Here is an 18,827-nt window from a genome sequence, read left to right as displayed (position 1 = left end):
ATAACTCATGTTAGGGTGATCCCAACTAACCTCTAGCTGTTGGATAGTGATCTGTTGCTTTTCGGCACAGATCACCTGTAAAATTACCTTTATATCTACGTAGCACTAAAAGCAGCAACAATTCCATTTTTGCCCTTTTCAATATTAAGTCCAGCCACAAAACCTGAGAAACAAAACACAATTCAAACCCTTAAATATTGTTCATAAAAACGTCAGCTCATGTTATTCATTCGGTACTGCTAAACCAAATAATTAACTCAATGTCTACGTCACTTCCCAGAATTAGGTCATTAGAACCTGGTGGTACTGACCTATATCACCTGAGTGACCTTCTAACAACACAAGTATGTCAGCTTGCTAATTACGAGTAGCCTGTAAAAACCACGTCTGAGAAAAAAAAATAAAAAATGACGTTGTTGTTAAGGTTTCAGCTCGGAAACAACAAGCCTATGGGTGTGGGCTTTTAGCTTGAAAGAGAAGGTCTTACGATAGGATGCTATCACGATGGTGTTTCGCTGCATCTACCAAAGCCTAACTTTGAGTTAGTGTAAGGGTGTGCGCTAAACCCAGGCAGCAAGCGAAATTTTAGCTGTATTGTTGTCCGAGCGGAAGCAGTAAGACAGAAACAAATTGCAATAACGAAAAAGGGAGGAGGGGAGGGAGGAGTGTGATAATAGGAAGATTAATAGGGAGACTCCAGGTGTAAACAGAGAGAGGGCAATGAAAAACAGAAGAAATTTAAAAAAAAATCTAAATACCTCAGCACCTGCTTAATTTTTTGTCATGCATTCTTTAAACTGTGCCTCACAAATCTCCCAACATTATAAAACAAGGAAGCAGTGTCACATTAATGTCTCTAACACTAAACGGAACACTTACCTCCTCATGTGTCACGTTGCCGACAGTGACGTTCTCTGTTTTGTTGTAGATGGTGTTGAAGGCTTCGTGGGTCTCCAGGCAGAAGGTTGAAATGGAGAGAAGGATGAAGAAGAGCGAGCCAAACGCCACATACTGCAGAGAGAGAAACAGAATGGTAGGGGGGAGGGGGGTAAACATTGTGTTTATAGTTTACACACCCTCTCCTTTTATTCAAGTTGCAGTACGGGAAGCTGTCACATCTGCACGCTTAGGACTTTGGTATTCTTGTGATTGCTTGTGGGGGGAGAGAGGGTTGGGCCATTGCGGTATGTGCAAAGCTGTGGTTATGCCAATGGGCTGCAGATAGAGGGCACCAACAACACACTGAGGAGAGGGGAAAGATTTTGTTAATTCACTGCAAATGCCCTGACTGCTGCAATCCCATTGATAACAGCACAGTCCAAGACATAGAGGGAGGGAGGGACGGATGATGGATGCAGAGTGTAAAAGTAATGAGGTACACAGGGTGTGTGTGTGTGTGTGTGTGTGTGTGTGTGTGTGTGTGTGTGTGTGTGTGTGTGTGTGTGTGTGTGTGTGTGTGTGTGTGTGTGTGTGTGTGTGGTGTGTGTGTTTGAAAGAGAGAAAGTGAAGAAGTAAATATGTTAAGAGAAAATAAGTGAATACATAACAATGAGGGAATAAGGAGATGAATGCATTACTGTGAGCACCTGTATGAAAGCACATGTATCGTAGAAAGATGTTCCGCCACACATTATTTTTCTATCAATATATGATTAATGATTATTTGTCATAGACAAACAATACACATGCACTTTGTTAACTGTGTAACTGGTATATCATTCATATATTTTATGTTTTTTTCTGTACAGTGCTCACGCATGTGTAATGAGATTTCCTTTTCTCCGCAGCATCCCCCTGCCCCCTACTATTCCTTGCCCTCCCATCTCTCTCTCTCTCTCTCTCTCTCTCTCTCTCTCTCTCTCTCTCTCTCTCTCTCTCTCTCTCTCTCTCTCTCTCTCTGTTTCTCCCCCCTCCACCTTCATATCCTTCTCTCTCTCCCTCTCCCTGTGCTCTCTGCAGTAGGCTGCCTGGATGTGTCGTGGGGTCCTCCCAGTGAGTGCGGAGCAGCGGTTGTCTTCATAAACGCGAGGTTGTGAAGGACTCGTAACATTATTGCGGTACGTTTTCTAAACCCCTTCCCTTCCTTTTTTATCCCTGACGTTGGTTTTTCCCAACCTCACAACCGTGCAGATGCTGACTCTGCCTGGATACTGAGCTGCAGTATACTGAGCTGCCTGGATACTGACCACATCTATAATTCACTGTTGGTACATATTTAGCATCTTACGAAACTTCAGAGGAAAGGTTGATCAGATGTGACAAGAAGCAGCCGATCAAACGGCCATCTGTGATATCGTAGCACAGATGCATATTCATGAAAAAACATGCAGTAGAACACAAGCACGACACATTATGTCCTTATGAAGTCCATGTATGTCTTTGGTTGCCTATTACACATCCAGCAGACTCAGGCTGTGTTCAAAATCTCTTATTACCATAGTTTTCAATGCTATGTATGAAGTAAAAAGGATTTATTAGTACGTTGAAACTGCATAGACTGTGGAGTTTTGAGTATGCAAGAAATGCCCTAACACTACGTTAGCAAGAACTTTGCACACGAGCTTGCAAGCGTGCACATCTACTCCCCGCAATGCTGACATTTTAAGCTTGCTGAAAGTGCCTGAAAACAATTTAGGTACAATCCCGCAAGCTCATCAAGGTAACAATAACATTAGCTGCCATTTTACCTCTTTGCGGCAACATTACAGCTGCTTAAGGCGCATTGAGACCGGCCATCAGTGCCTGGAAACATTACGCAATGTTTTCACCGACGTGAGAAACGCTGGCATGGTAACTTGGCTTTTAAGCATACTTAAGTGTGAACAGTAAAGTAAAATCAAACTGAATTGTTCATTTAGTTACCACGTCATGGTCCACCTGATTCCCTCATACAGGCAGAAACTTAAGCTCTGCAAACCTGTGGTGAGGAAGTTCTAGATGTGGACCGGTGAAGCTCTGGAGGATCTTCGAGCGCGCTTGAACTGTACAGACTGGGGTGTGTTCGGGACTGCTACTAACAGTCTGGATGAGTACACAGAGGCTGTAACTTCATACATCAGCTTCTTTGAGGACAGCTGTGTTTCAACCAGCTCCAGGGTGAGTTATAACAACGACAAACCCTGGTTTGCAGCAAAACTCAGAAAGCTAAGACTGAAAAAGGACGAGGCATTTAGAAGTGGGGACGAGGTCTTGTACACAGAGTCAAAATACAAGTTTAGTAAGGAAGCGAGGGACAGCGGGGGGCATAAAATTCCAGCATTAAAATAATGTATCGTGACAGTTTGGATTATTTGAAAAGGGTCATTTATTATCACACTACCATTTACTTATCACGCCAAATAATTACGCTGAACTGTAAGTAAAGTACAAAACATGCAAGGTAAACAAATCCTTTCTGTTTCCTCTTCTGAGCCTATGCAGATCACGTGAAAAATTATCCAAAGATCCATACCGAAGACCCAGTCAAAATGAACGGATCATTACTGTTAAGCTGGCTGCCAGTGCTGAGCCTATGCCGATTTGTGACCGTGTCTTTGGATCAATGTTTCGTTCTTCTGCCAACCGAGTCTTCGGATCAATGATTCGTTCTTCTGCTGGATATGAGTCTCCGGCAGAAGAACGAATCATTGATCCAAAGACACGGTCAGGACTCCTGACCGTGTCTTTGTGTTCACCTCTGCTTCCGTTCCATCTGCCGGATACAGGTCTTTAGATCCTTTTCCCACGTGACCTGCATAGGCTCAGTACTAGGAAACAGAAATGATTCGTTCATTTCCCGACCCGGTCTTTGTATGAGTCTTTGGATCCTTTTTTACATGACCTGCATTCAACTAATCATTTCTGTTTCCTTGGCTGAGCCTATGCAAGTCCCGATGCGCGGCCACGAGAACGTGAACAAATCTTTTTTTGAGAAGAATCATTACTCTTGAGTCCTTGTAAAGATTAGTTCAAAGTGAACGAATTGTTCACTAACGACATATCACTATCAGGGGCTCACACCTCTGCACCTCCAGTCACCAGTCCGTCAAGCTCCTGAAGTTCACAGACAACACACCACCCTCATTTGACTCATCTCTGGTGGGGACGAGTCCGCCTACGGGTAGAAGACTGACCACCTGGTAACCTGGTGCAGACAAAACAACCTGGAACTCAACATTCTTAAGACAGTGGATATGGTTGTAGATTACAGGAAGAACGCAGTCCCACCTGCCCCGCTCATCTTGTGTGACTCCCCCATTGACGCTGTGGGGTCCTTTCATTTCCTGGGCTCTATTATTACACAGGACCTTAAGTGGGAGCTAGCTGAACATCAGTTCCATCACAAAGAAGGCCCAGCAGAGGATGTTCTTCCTGAGGAAGCTGAAGAAATTCAACCTGCCAAAGGACATGGTGATGCACTTTTACACCGCCATCATTGAGCCCATCCTCTGCTCCTCCATCACTGTCTGGCACGGAGCAGCCACTGCCAACGTCCCTCTAGGACTTGTTCGCTTCCAGGACTCTGAAGCGGGCAAGTAAGATTGTGGCCGACCCATCTCACCCTGGACATAACCTGTTTGAGTCCCTTCCGTCTGGCAAGAGGCTGCGGGTCCTCGGGACCAAGACTTCCCGCCACACTAACAGTTTTTTCCCATCAGCAGTCTGGCTCATCAATCGAGCCCGGGTCCCCAACTGACTGACCCTTTCATCCTCAGGACTATTTCTTCCTCTTACTGGTCACCCCCCTGCACATTCCTTCACACCTCACATTTATTTATTTAAACACATGCCACTTTAACTTCCACTAAAACTTAAACTTTAAGAATTTAAGATTTTAAGATAAACAGATCATGACACAGAAACAATACTTTTTAATATTCAACCCGATTCTGGGGCGTCATTCATACTGAGACTCCGCAGAGTCGGCAGCCGGACCCGGGCCGACTTGTTTCTTTTGGTGCTGGCCCTGGTTAGTTTTGATTACGGCCCAGTGAGGGCCGTGTCGGCCGGCGGAATCTGGCCAATGTGTTCGGCCCGATTATGGGGCGTCATTCATGCCGAGTCGGCAACGTAATCGCCAACCGGACCGGGCCGCCGTCTTTCTTGTGGCTTGCCGGATCTGGGCCACGTCATTTTGGCTACCTGGGAAAGGTTTAAGTTAAGCAGTAGACTGGACATAAAGGTCTAAGTTACGGAGTAGACTGGACACAAATGTCTAAGTTACGCAATAGACCGGATATAAAGTACACACGTCGATTGTTTCCCATCAGCTCATTGCAGAGAAACCAGCTCAGGGCTCCCACTAATTCAGCGTAATGGTGAGTTGTATATTTCTGCACTTTATAATTGCTTTATGCCAGTCGTATCATTTTATTACATCATATTTATTACGTCATATTTATTGTTCACACCGTGAAGGCCAGTCCGTGAAAATATTGACTGACACAAAACCGGTCCATGGCGCAAAAAAGGTTGGGGACCGCTGTTCAAGGAGGCTGCTTAAAGTAGTGTTACCTTTAATTACAACCTCTCTATTAGAGAAGCTTCAGCCTATGGTGATGCTCGAAAGGATCACTAAAGTCCCCAAAGGCATTGTTGTACACGTAAACAAGAAGGGGTGGATCACTCATGAAAGCATGGCTCACTGAGAGCTTTAGCAAGCGACCAGGTGGGCTATTCCGCCGAAACAAGGCCATGTAAGTAATGGACAGTATGTAGGCACACATCATAGATTTTGTGAAATCCATAATCAAATTGACAAACTCCATCCCGACAATCATTCCTGGTGGCACAACAAAATATCTTCAGCCCCTTGACATCAGTGTTATCTTGTTTTCTTTTTTTCATAATTAAAAGTTATATGTATTCTATAATGTAATTAATTTGCACAAATACACTACATGTCATTTTTATTATTTTTATATTTACCCTAACCGTAACCCATCCTTTTAGTTCTCACCTCTGTTTTTCTCTGTCTCTCTCTTCTCTCTCCCCCCCCCAGTTAAACACGTGATTCAAAAGCAAAAGTACCCTGTACACACCACAGCAAAAGTACCCTGCACACACCACACATTAGGTGGCGCTGGCAGTATTCACCTAGTCAAGCTGGTTGCCATCCGCCACTGAAACTTGTAGAAGAAGAACCAGCTGCAGAATTTTTGTTTGTGGACTCTGTGTAACACTTGGCGATACTGTCCCCCCAGCTCCGCGATGCATCTCACACTGATTGGCCACGCGCGATGGAAACTGGAAAAACGCGACGGAAACTGCGATGGAAACTACACTGCGTACTAAATGGGAGTAGTGGATGACAAGTAGTGAGAAGTCTTTCACTGTTGTTCCAGTGGTTGTTTCGAGAATTTGTCAGGTACCGCTCAATAGTGCTTTATAAACCTCTGCGGCTTTAAATACAAGTTTTTAAATTTATTTATTATATGCGGCTTATAAATGGGTGCGCTTTGTAATCCAAAATTTAACGGTAGCTGTAATTAAACTTCTTCTTAAGAAGTCAACTCTTGATCCAGAGGTGTGGGCTAACTATACACCGATCTCTAACCTTCCTCTATAAGGGCCTGTAGGAAGTACTTGCAAATCAGTTGTATGACTTTCTACATAACAATAGTTTATTTGAGCAGTCAAATATTTGAATAAAGAAAATCATTAGACAAAACAAGTAAAATGTGCAAGCATTTTGTTAAAGCAAATGAGGTTTAATCTGTGTAAAAAAACAAACTAATATTTGAAAAAAGAATAGCTTTTGTGGCTTTAACCTGTTTTGCACTGAATATATATTCACGATTACAACAATAAAGTGACAAGCAAAAAACTAAACAAAACAAGTTCAAATATTTGGCAATAAAGAGTTTTACTGAGTTTTGCACTGCATATATTGCAGTGCAAAACAAAACAGAATTAGTGCAGATATGTTTTAACCATCAAGTTCGATCAGTATTGATTGCTGCAATGAACCTGCTTTCCACTAGAAATTGTTTTTAAAGGGTTTTTAAATTTTGTTTTGAGAGAGGCAACAGCAGAAAAACTTATCTCATAGCGGCTGAATTAAGTGCCAGCTGGCGCTAGACTTGGTCTGATTTTGATATATTTCTTTAATAGAAAAACAGTGGTCTCAGTGACACAGCCAATGTCATTATTTAATTCAACCTGCGATCTATGGAGATGTTCAATGTTGGGGGTGCGGCAGATAAATACAAATGTATGTCGTCTGCATGCTAGATTTGGGAGCATATACAGTGAAAATTGACCTAATAAATTGGACGTTTTCATAGCAAGAAAAAGAATGGATGTAACTAATATCATTAGTGATGCTTCTGGCGCATAATTGATATTATTAATGACACCATGGTTACACCCAAACTCAGCAACCCACTTAAGACGATGTAAAACCAGTAGTGTATGATTGTGTATGCATGTGCAAATATGCCTTCAAGTTTGTGCATGTGTGTGTGTGTGTGTGTGTGTGTGTGTGTGTGTGTGTGTGTGTGTGTGTGTGTGTGTGTGTGTGTGTCAGGTCAGTGATGAAGACAGACAGATGAAGACTTTCTCTAATCCTCAGGGAACTCATCGAGTCCCATAGCTTATTATCATGGTCTAATTTAACACTGCTATCTAGAGCTGCCCTGGATACACACAAACACACGCACACACACACACGCACACACACACACACACACACACACACGTTCTTCAACGTTTTCACTGTGCTAGACTGTTATTAAAAGTAGATAAATATGGAAACACAGCATAAACATCCCCTTATAAAATAGAGAGCGTATCTGACAAATACCGCCGTTCATTACATCACATTTCATTTCATTTAGCTGACACTTTTATCCAAAACGACTTAAAATAAGTGCATTCAAACATTGTGTAATGATGTATCTTTTGAGTTACTAACCCTATCTAGGGTTTGGTATTCTCAATACTGCTTTTCGACAATAAATAGATGGCACTCAACTTATTCATGGAGCCACGGAAGTCAAGACATAACAAATATTTTACAAGAATGTGTTAAAAAAAAAGGCTTCCCAACACAGAAAAGCTTGAGTGCTTTTCATTTGAAATGGAAACAGGAAGTGTTGAGGTAAGAGCAAATAGTTATATTTGTTCATGTCTATGACATGTTATATAGACACTGAAACGGCAACAATAAGAAAGATTGTATGGTGTTCAGTAGTTCTCAAGATTCTTCACTTAATACCCTAACTGTCCGTCTTAATGTGGTGAGGAACATCAAGTTGATATCTATGCAGAGTGTCATGGAAATCCACGTGATCTATTGTTGTTGAGATATTTCAGTGTGAAGAACTGATCGAGCAACTAACTGAATAATATTATAATGTCTAGAGCCATCAGTTATTTAATGTAAACAAACGCCATAATAGTTATGGTCAGCATTTTGTCAACAATAGCTATAACATTCAATTGGCCCAACTTGCTTAACTTTTATGCTGCATTCACATCAAAAGTGTTGCAAATTAATTCCACGAGTAGATTACATGCAAAGTCAATGCACAGACAAAAATGGTTGCAAAAAAGCTAATTTTCCCCTAAGCGGTGCAAATGTTCTGAAGAATTTGCTTTTGTAAATTAAATATTCAAGGGTGGATGGCAGAAAAGGGTGCATGGCAGAAAAGGTAACTGTTTTCACGAAGTAAAGCCACAAAAAATGCAGAAAAAATTCTGAAAAGTAAAACAAAAAATAAATAAAACACTACATCTACATTCTAAGCGTTGTTCAACCTATAAGACAAAATAGTTCATCCTAATCTTTCTCTTTTTCCTTCTTCCTACTTTTCTTGATACCTCCCTGCTCTGTCCTCTCACATTCCCTTGCTTCTGTCACTCATACCAAATGACCTAAATCTCTTTCCTTATTCCTCCTCTGGACAATCTCCTCTCTTCCATTAGCTTTCTCTCTTTATCGTCTTCATAACTGCTCCTGTCCCTCCTGTCTACTATTTTCTCCTCTATTTCTGTCAGTCTTTTTATACCTTTCTCCTTCATATGTGTTCTTCCTTTTTTGTCGTCTTTTAGAACCATTAGATCTCTCCTTGTTTAATCATTGTTTTCAGCAGAAAAGCTGTCTATCGCACCAAACACTGGACAGGCAATGTTAGCAATTCACTTAACACAGTGGAACATTTAGATTATGGTGACCAGATGTCTCGGTTAGTCTTGAATTGTCTCTGTAGGGGCCTTCCACTCACAGGGATAAGCATTAGAATTGGGATTAGGTGCATTGTGAGCCAGGCAGCAGGCAAAACTGGGAACCTGGCGTGCAGGCCCCCAACATCACAGACTGGCCCGAGGGACATAAAAGGGCGCCAACTAGTTCTGCTAGGGGACTTCAACGCTCAAGTGGGTAACAATGGTGAAAGCTAGAGGGGGTTGACTAGAAGGAACTGATCTGATCCCAAGTGGTGCTTTGTTTTTTTGTGTTAGTCATGGATTGGCCACAACAAACACCATGTTCAAGCTCAGGGCGGTTCACTATACATGGTACCAGAATACTCTAGACCAGGGCCCTATTCCACGTACGTGGTTCAACAAATCCGATCAAAAGTCCTATTATCCAGCTTAACCTAACGAGATGATTGACTACAGCAGGGGTGTCAAACTCATGTCAGTGAAGGGGCCACATGCTGCCCATTTTGATCTCAAGTGGGCCGGAGCAGTAAAATCACGGCATAATAACGCATAATTAACGACAATGTTTCTCTATGTTTAAATCATTGGTGAAGGTTTTTAGATAACAAACTCTATTTTAAGGTCTTTCCCTTAGAAACATAAAGACCAAAAATTCAGACATCCGCCCTCTGTTTATCTGCCTGGCTCTCCTCTGCAGATTCCCTCGCTTTGTGACGTGTTTGTGACAACACTTTCATGACGTGATCCATGTTTAACGACTTCTAACACAATAATATCAGTGCTCACATCAATTGCGGCTGTAGATCAATGGTTTGCATGTCCATCTTATAAGCAGAGGATCAGAGGTTTCAATCCCAGCTCTGCTAATTTTGTTGGATCAGTATGTATGTATTATTCATAATCAGAAATTCAATCAGTTGAAACAGTGATAAGTATTGTTTTCTTGAGTCCACCTTCATCTTGTTCTACAGTAATGATATGTATCCTGTACTAATGACTGTATTATAAGTATGAATGCTTTCAACACATCCATAAGTTTCTCAAGCGCTAAATAAACGTTATGAGCAGCACGGCATGCAGCGGCTTTTACCATGTTCTCCGCATCGCGGACACAAACATGTACCACTCGCAAAAAACGCGAGCTGTGCCTTGCGCTCTTTTTTTTCTTTTTTTTTAAACAATCCTTCTGTGATCCAGTCTGCATGTACAGTATGTTTTGTGTACAGTATGAAAGACTGACATTGCTCGGCTGCGCCGGTGTTCAATGTACGGCTCTAGAAAGTCTCGTAAATAAATGAGTCCTTGTCTGCAGAATCGATAGCGCTCGTATGAAGTCATCATGAGAACGGATTTTGGCGATCTGGAAGAACTGTCTCCCTATAAAACTAATACATAACTAATATCGCTCCTTCATCAATGAGGAAGAGAGCTGCTTTTTGTCCGGTGGGAGTGGTCATCTTATCCAGTGAACTTTCACTAAACCTGCTCCCGACCAGGTTAGGCGATTTCGATGTGTTGCTATGGTGACTGATCTAAACTGGCTCCGTGGAACCGAAAATCCAGATCTACTTCATCTTATCCTGGAAGTTATCCAGCTATATCAGTAAACCACGTACGTGAAATAGGGCCCAGGGTGTCCAAACCTTTTTCATGAAAGTCTGGGCCACTCACTGGTGGTGAGGTATATCGCAAAATAAATCAAATGTGGTCAATTATAATATATTTATAATCGGATTATATATATATATATATATATATATATATATATATATATATATATATATATATATATATATACACACATATACATATATATGTGTATACACACATATATATATATATGTATTTATATATAAATACATATATATTAGTGCTGTCAAGCGATTAAAATATTTATTCGCGGTTAATCGCATTTATGTCATAGTTAACTCGCGATTAATCACAATTAATCATGTTTTTTTCTTCATTTTATTGCTCTTAACATGAAAAAGTGGATTGGTTTGCTTTATGCAAATGTTTAATTTTATTGAAAAAAAAACAACTGCCAAACAGGGTGATTCAAAATACAATTATAAAGTGCACATTTCAGGTAAACAAGGGCGAGAGAGAGAGAGAGAGAGAGAGAGAGAGAGAGAGAGAGAGAGAGAGAGAGAGAGAGATTATTTTAATTACTTATTGTTGTTTTCTGTATAAATTGTATATTTCTATGTTTTTTTGATGTGTTTTGATACTTAGGCAATATTGTTGTTGCAACATTCATAAGAGAGAGAGAGAGAGAGAGAGAGAGAGAGAGAGAGAGAGAGAGAGAGAGAGAGAGGTGAACATAGCAGTCAGGCTTCGTAGGTCCTGTCGTTGGATGTGATGTGTATTTTATCAGCTAGATCCTCGTCCTCCACAACGCTAACAGGCTACACGCAATAGCATCCATTTTTCTGTGGCTACAGTGAGTTTGTTCTTCGTTGTGGTGTCCATGTGGTTCTGTCTGAAGTCATCCGTTCGTGTCTGGCTATGACGAGGGGGCGCAGAGTTAGCATCAGCTGTGTGCTCGGCCATCGAGTGGTATTTCAGACTGGATAGCTACGATGATAGCTCAGTTCACTGTGACAAATGGCTCATACCACTTCGGTCTTGTCAAGGGAACCGTCTGACAACTCGTTGAAAGTAAACTTTTCATTCATTAGCGTCTTATCATCCATTTTGCCGTATCGCGCTCCCCATTCATTTCAACCCGTAACGTTAGCCTAGCTTCCAAGCGCAAACGGCGTGCCTATTGTTTTGCTTCCGGTTGAGCTACAGCCGATTAAACTACATCCGGTTTTGAAAAATTAAAAGTGCGTTAACGGCGTTAATAAAATTGACGGCGTTAAATTTGGTTTGCGTTAACGCCGTTAATAACGTGCTATAATAATATATATATATATATATATATATATATATATATATATATATATATATATATATATATATATATATATATATATATATATATATATATTAGGGCTGGGCAAAGTTGAAAAAACATACTGATTAATCGCACGATTAATCGCTATTCATCACATAATGCGCCAAATTTAATAATAAAGTGAAAACTAGTATATTGTACGCTTTTATTTTAAAGTAATGTTATCAGAACAATATAAAAGGCACTCTGGAGCAACAGCAAGTGAACATATATATATATATATATATATATATATATATATATATATATATATATATATATATATATATATATATATATATATAGTTTATTAATATTTTTTCTTTTTTCTGAACAGGTGCAATAAGTGCTTTTCATGTTTTCAGTTCAGTTTTTCTTTCTCAGTGAGAAAAATCCAGTCTGTGTTGGCTTGAACAAGTGCACTGACGTCTGGTTGGTTGAATAAGATGGAGACGTGAAGAACAGCTGACAAGTATCAGCAGCAGCTTTGCACATGCGCGATTAATGTTCAATCCGAGGATGCTGAGCTTGCAGCGCGAGCCTGCCGGTAGACTGACAGCCTGTGAAGCTTTGTGAGGCGACTCAGTCAGTGCATTTACATGATGGTATTAATTCGAATCTTGCTTTAGACGGACTATGCTCTCTTTCGGGGCAACTGCTGTTATCCGAATATACATGGCAGTGAATAAATCATTGGCCGAATGCATGTCATATCCGATACGACAGGTGGCGCTGTTTTCATTACATGTCGTGGTGATACAGCCATCTCCGCTTGACCTCTTCACTCTTCATAATGGAGAGAACCCCGCTAGCTTCGGTGGTTGTCGGGGAGCTAGCGGAGAGCAAACAGGAAACTAGCAGCAGCGCTAGCTGGCTACATCAGGGAGCTAGCAGAGACACCCACCGAAGGTACTATCGGCTCGTAACCCGACTTTTACGTTCGTTTGTTTCTGCCGGCCGTGACAACTTATTGTCTCTTTCGACTTCCGGGTCACGACCTGGGCGAGAGGGATGGAGGAGGGCGGCGGGATCTTGAGCATGCGCATAAACGCATTGTCCAGTTCCGATCCGATTCAGCGTTTACATGCAGCGTTATTCGAATTATCAATCGAGTCGAATCGAGTTATCCAGGGGTGTTAATCGGATCGTAGTCGGACCGCAGTTATTCGAATAAAGGTGTTTACATGAAGGTGTTTACATGATAATTCGATTTTAGTCGGACTAAGCCAGTCAGTGCGTTTACATGCTGGTAATAATTCGAATCTTGCTTTAGTCGGACTATGCTCTCTCTCGGGGCAACTGCTGTTATCCGAATATACATGGCAGTGAATAAATCGAATCATTGGCCGAATGCATGTCATATCCGATACGACAGGTGGCGCTGTTTTCATTACATGGAGTGGTGATACAGCCATTTCCGCTTGACCTCTTCACTCTTCATAATGGAGAGAACCCCGCTAGCTTCGGTGGTTGTCGGGGAGCTAGCGCAGAGCAAACGGGGAACTAGCAGCAGCGCTAGCTGGCTACATCAGGGAGCTAGTAGAGACACCCACCGAAGGTACTATCGGCTCGTAACCCAACTTTTACGTTTGTTTGTTTCTGCCGGCCGTGACAACTTATCGTCTCTTTCGACTTCCGGGTCACGACCTGGGAGGGAGGGAGGGAGGAGGCGGCGGGATCTTGAGCATGCGCACAAACGCATTGTCCAGTTCCGATCCGATTCAGCGTTTACATGCAGCGTTATTCGAATTATCAATCGAATCGAATCGAGTTATCCAGGGGTGTTAATCGGATCGTAGTCGGACCACAGTTATTCGAATAAAGGTGTTTACATGAACTGGATAATTCGATTTTAGTCGGACTAAGCCAGTTATTCGAATCCATGTAACCACACTGACTCAGTGTGGTTACATGGATTCGCGGCAGCTGAGAACAGAAACTACAGAACAATACGTTCTTTACGTCAGGCTGTAGTCGGCAAATCGTCCGGTGAGACTACGGAAGTGCGCGGCACATCTAAATTAATTGCCTTCAAAAAGCCCCCCCAAAAAAACAAATGCAGTTAACGCATGATCAAATAACTAACGCCATTAATGGATTGAAAAGTTAACGCGATATTAACTCGTTGACTTGCCCAGCTCTATATATATATATATATATATATATATATATATATATATATATATATATATATATATATATAGGGCTGCAACTAACCATTATTTTAATAATCGATTAATCGGTCAATTTTTTTTCGATTAATCGGATAAAAAAATAAAATAATTTTAAAGCATTAATTTCCAACCTTTTATTACAAAAATAGAACTAACAGTGCAAATTCACAGTGTAACAAATCTTAACAATAAAGAATTTACAAAAAAAATAAATAAAGAAATACAAATCAAAAAACTTAACAGGATTTGTCAGAACTTGTTCTCTACACTCACAGATGCACACACATGCAGACACACACTCAGACATGCACACTCACACACATGCACAGACATACACACACTCACAGACATGCACACTCACACACATGCAGACACACATACTCACAGACTTACACACTCAGAACTCAGAGAACAAGAGATGATAATCCAGAAGTAACCACTCAATGTATCAATGTATAATTTATGTACTGCACTTTACCTAAACAAAGGTTATTAATTAGAGTCAAACTACAAATCCCAGCATCACTTCCTCTCCATGAAGCCTCATTATATCGGACTGTTGAACGCAGGTCTGCGTTCTGCACCTCAGAGGAGATATTTACGCGTTGCTTCTCTTGAAGCCTCCGCAGTATTTTAAAACGAAGACGTCATCTAACCCAACAGCACGGCTCAAACGCGGAGAATGAACGACTAGCTAGTGAGCTAACGACAACGGTTACCCCAGCTGTTAAGTTATTGTACATGCAACGCGGCTATGCAGCGACATACGAGAAGGTACAGCGCGCTGCAAAAGCTCCTGGACCTTCTGTCTGCTGCGCTCCGCTCGACTCAACTGTTTTGTTCAATACTCAAACATCTCCGCGACTTATTGAGCGGCGTAATAATCGCGCGACACAACGAATCGATAATGAAATTCGTTGCCAACTTTTTTAATAATTGATTTTTAGCGATTTTATCGATTCGTTGTTGCAGCCCTAATATATATAACATTTAATATTTTTAAAATTGCATCATCAGAAACTTAGCATATTCTAAGCTCCGGTAGGAGTCGGGTAGGAAGAGAAGTTGATGCTTATTCTTCAGAGAATCATCACACTGCATCTCCATCAGTTCTCGTTGCAGACTCTCTTCCACTTCTCCCACAGCTTGATTTCTTTCTCAATGGCAGAAAGATCTTGGAAGCGCTGACTGAAATCTGTCATGAGATGTTATGACATATATTTTCCCATTTTAGCAGAAAGATTGACCTCTGGAAAAGCTGCTCTGATTTTAGACAGCATGGGAAAGAGCGCAACTTTGACGTTGTGTAGTTGTGTCTCAAAAAGATGGAGCTTTACACATAATGCTTACATGTGCGCATGGTGTTGTGGTACCTGCTTTTTGCCTTGCATAATGAACAGCTGAGTGGCATCTGTACTCTCATCACACGCAAAAGTGCGAGCACAAGCTTTATCTGACACCTGATGCTTTAAGTTAGCTGACAAGTCTTCGTGCTTCTGGACTTGCTCACGTTCCTGCATCTTTTCCGGGCACATTACTCCTGACTTTAGTGAGGCTCTGTGTTATGAAGTCTGTGTCTGAGAAGGTTTCCGCGTCGTGCTGTGAGCCGAGCAACCTCGTAGCTGCTTGTGTGGCATTTTCTTGTGTTTTGTTCGGACAGCAAAAATATGATTTTTGAGTTAACAGGCTAGCTGCTATTTGCCTGACTTTCTCTATTATTTCTAGAACTTGCTGCGGGCCAATAAAAAATGGGCCGTGGGCCGCAGTTGGCCAGTGGCCGTAGTTTAGACACACCTATCCTAGGCCAAAGATCAATGATTGATTGTGTGGTCGAATCATCAGATCTGCAAAGTTGTCAACCGATCACAACTTTTTGGTGAGTTTAATCAGAAAGCGGGGAAGGCTGCCAGATAGACCTGGTAAACCTAAACTTGGAGTGAGGGTGAACTGGGAACCTCTTGCTAAGGCCACTGTCTGTGAGGTCTTTAACTTCTACCACGGTCAGAAGAATCTTCTGTGCATTCCAGTGGCGGGCTATCAGGGCTAGCTTGGCCTTCTCTGCTGGCCTCAACAGAATCACAAAGTTATAGCTATTTTATAATAAATAAATTAAAAATAATCTCCCTCTCTCTCTCTCTCTCTCTCTCTCTCTCTCTCTCTCTCTCTCTCTCTCTCTCTCTCTCTATATATATATATATATATATATATATATATATATATATATATATAAATTAAAAGTTATATTTATTTTAGAACGTAATTGTTTTTTACAAACACACTACATGTATTATAATTATTTTTCCCTATTAGCTTATTTTCTCATTGAGCAGCCTGTCTCTTGTCTCCTGTCTGGCACTGGCCTAGAATGCTACTTTAATGCTCTTTATCCAATCAGATTTTACCTCTGGCGTAATGACCATTTTCATGGCCCGCTACAGGTGCATTCTGAAAGTTAAGGACAAAGAATCAGATGAAGCTGAAGAAGTAAGCCTTTCGGGCTTGGCAAGGTCTCTGAAAACAGCCAGAGAGGCTGCAGTTGTGGAGGTCGTCAAAGCAAAAACACAGGTCTGGGAAGATTACAGAGAAACTACGGAGAAGGACTTTTGGTTTGCCTCAAGGTAGTTCTGGCAAACTGTTAGATGACTCAGAAATCAGGGTTTGCCTGCTTAGTGTTCAGCAGGGGAGAAGAACTGTGAACCTAGACTGGGAATAATGTCTGAGCACTTTGAGGAACTCCTGGCCAACACATCCTTCATGGAGGAGATGGCAAGGCGTCGGTGGAAATTTTCCTTGAGATGCTGAAGACTCTAGACATGACATTGTTGAGGCAGTTTGCCATTTAGTCGGACGTGTGTGTATTTTAAGAGGTATCTTACCTTTTAGGCTCATTAATGACATTACACCGAGTGCTTCATGTTTAATAGTGTAATTATACATTTAAGTAAACCATATTTTGATATGTGCCCCCTAGTGTCCATAAGTCAATTAATGCGTCTATAGAAAACATTTTCCAGACATCTTAATATCCAGCTATTTAGCTGAACGTGCAAATTAGAGCAAAAAGCAAGAACAAAAAATACAATCTTCTTAAAATCATTTAAGTGCTCTTACACAGTTGGCTTGTGTTAGCATATGATAAAGGCATAGGACTAAAATATCATCCGGTGACTCAGAAAATACTCATTATCTAAGTACACAGCTAATATTGTCAATACAGAGAGTGAAGGGATGAAGTCAAACAGCAAAAAGGAAGTGTGTACGTCAGCAAGAAATATTGATTTAAAGAAAGAGGAGCTGATTGAAGTTTTTTTTTCCAAAAAGATTAGAAAGAAGGAGAAACAATTGCAAACAGATGAGGCTAGAAACAAGTGCTCTGAGCTTGAGACAGAGGATCAAACGCTTCTAATTAAAGACATGTAGCTTCACACTGACATTTATGTTAGTTGAGAGAGCCAGAGAAAGAAAAGAGGAGTAATGGCTACTATTACAATTACAGAAAGAGAAAGTCGTAGTACACTAGATCAGTGATTCTTAACCTGTGGGCCGCGGCTCATCATTGGGTCGCGAGTTCCACCAAGAGAGCTGCCAAAACTTTCACTTTTTCACCTATGGGCCGCGAGGGGTGCGGGACCGCATAGGTTATCAATTGAAGACACCAAAGATATATTACTGTTATCCACTAGACGCTCAGTTACAATACAGCTTACCACCAGTTGGTGGCGATAGTGCTTCAGTCAGTTGTTTAACAAGCTCCAATATGCAGAAGAAGACACTCAGCTAGCCTGTAGCAAAAGTTACAAGTATTTGAAACGAAAAAATTAAGACGAAAGTGCTGCCGAACGTCTAGATGTTTGTGCAAGTATAATCCTGTCTTCACTAGAGCTTTGTGAACGGAGGTAACGAGGCGGAGCCCTGAGCCCAGTATGTGGTGTGTGGGCTAACGCTAGCTAACGCAGCACTCAAGGCTTCAGAGATAAAGTTGTATCAAAAGACCAAACATACAACGCTCGTGGAAAAGCCGGTGGGATTGTTCAAGAGACTGTACTACAAATGCAGAGAAGGTCTGTCGTGTCACTGACAACTCAAAATGTGCTGTGAAAGCCAGCTTCATTTTCAGCCGCTTATCCGGGGTCGGGTCGCTGTGGCTTAATAAACCAATACACAGACCTAGCAACTCTTACGGTGTCGCCGTGAGACACGATTTTTCATGTTTTCACACGCTCACACGCCACACAACCAATATCTCTATGGAGCCAGGACAGTCTCAATATTGGTAAATGCTCAGAGAAAGATTCACACACAAAACAAAAAAAATCTGAGGTGCATTGGTTCCTTTTCAAACTCCCCGACGATAGATGGCGCTAAGGAGCGCATCTGTAAACCTATTCGCTGCATAGACATTCTATTTACCCCAAACAGATACAGTCGCGGGAGAAACTCAATAGGAGCAGAAAGACTGTGTCAACCTTGTCTCCTACAATTACGTTCCCCCAGAACTAAAACGCATTTTCAACTACGTTGACTAGAAACATATTTTCTCCCTCATTACGTCGGTTTGACATATT

General features: G+C 41.4%; 1 protein-coding gene across 1 annotated transcript in view; it reads right to left on the bottom strand.

Annotated features, from left to right (window-relative positions):
* LOC137786247 (voltage-gated potassium channel KCNC1-like) overlaps positions 1–18,827 on the bottom strand; it is a 90,686-nt gene that overhangs the window by 45,040 nt on the left and 26,819 nt on the right. The window contains exon 3 of the mRNA XM_068577989.1: positions 880–1,011. Within this exon, the coding sequence (XP_068434090.1) occupies positions 880–1,011 (132 nt within the window). The remainder of the gene's footprint in view (positions 1–879; positions 1,012–18,827) is intronic.

The sequence above is a fragment of the Clinocottus analis genome, unplaced genomic scaffold (assembly GCF_023055335.1).
Source record: "Clinocottus analis isolate CAN_PGR_092001 unplaced genomic scaffold, fCliAna1.0.p SCAF_16, whole genome shotgun sequence".
In the NCBI taxonomy this organism is placed as follows: domain Eukaryota; kingdom Metazoa; phylum Chordata; class Actinopteri; order Perciformes; family Cottidae; genus Clinocottus; species Clinocottus analis.
This window is presented reverse-complemented; position numbering and strand designations above follow the sequence as displayed.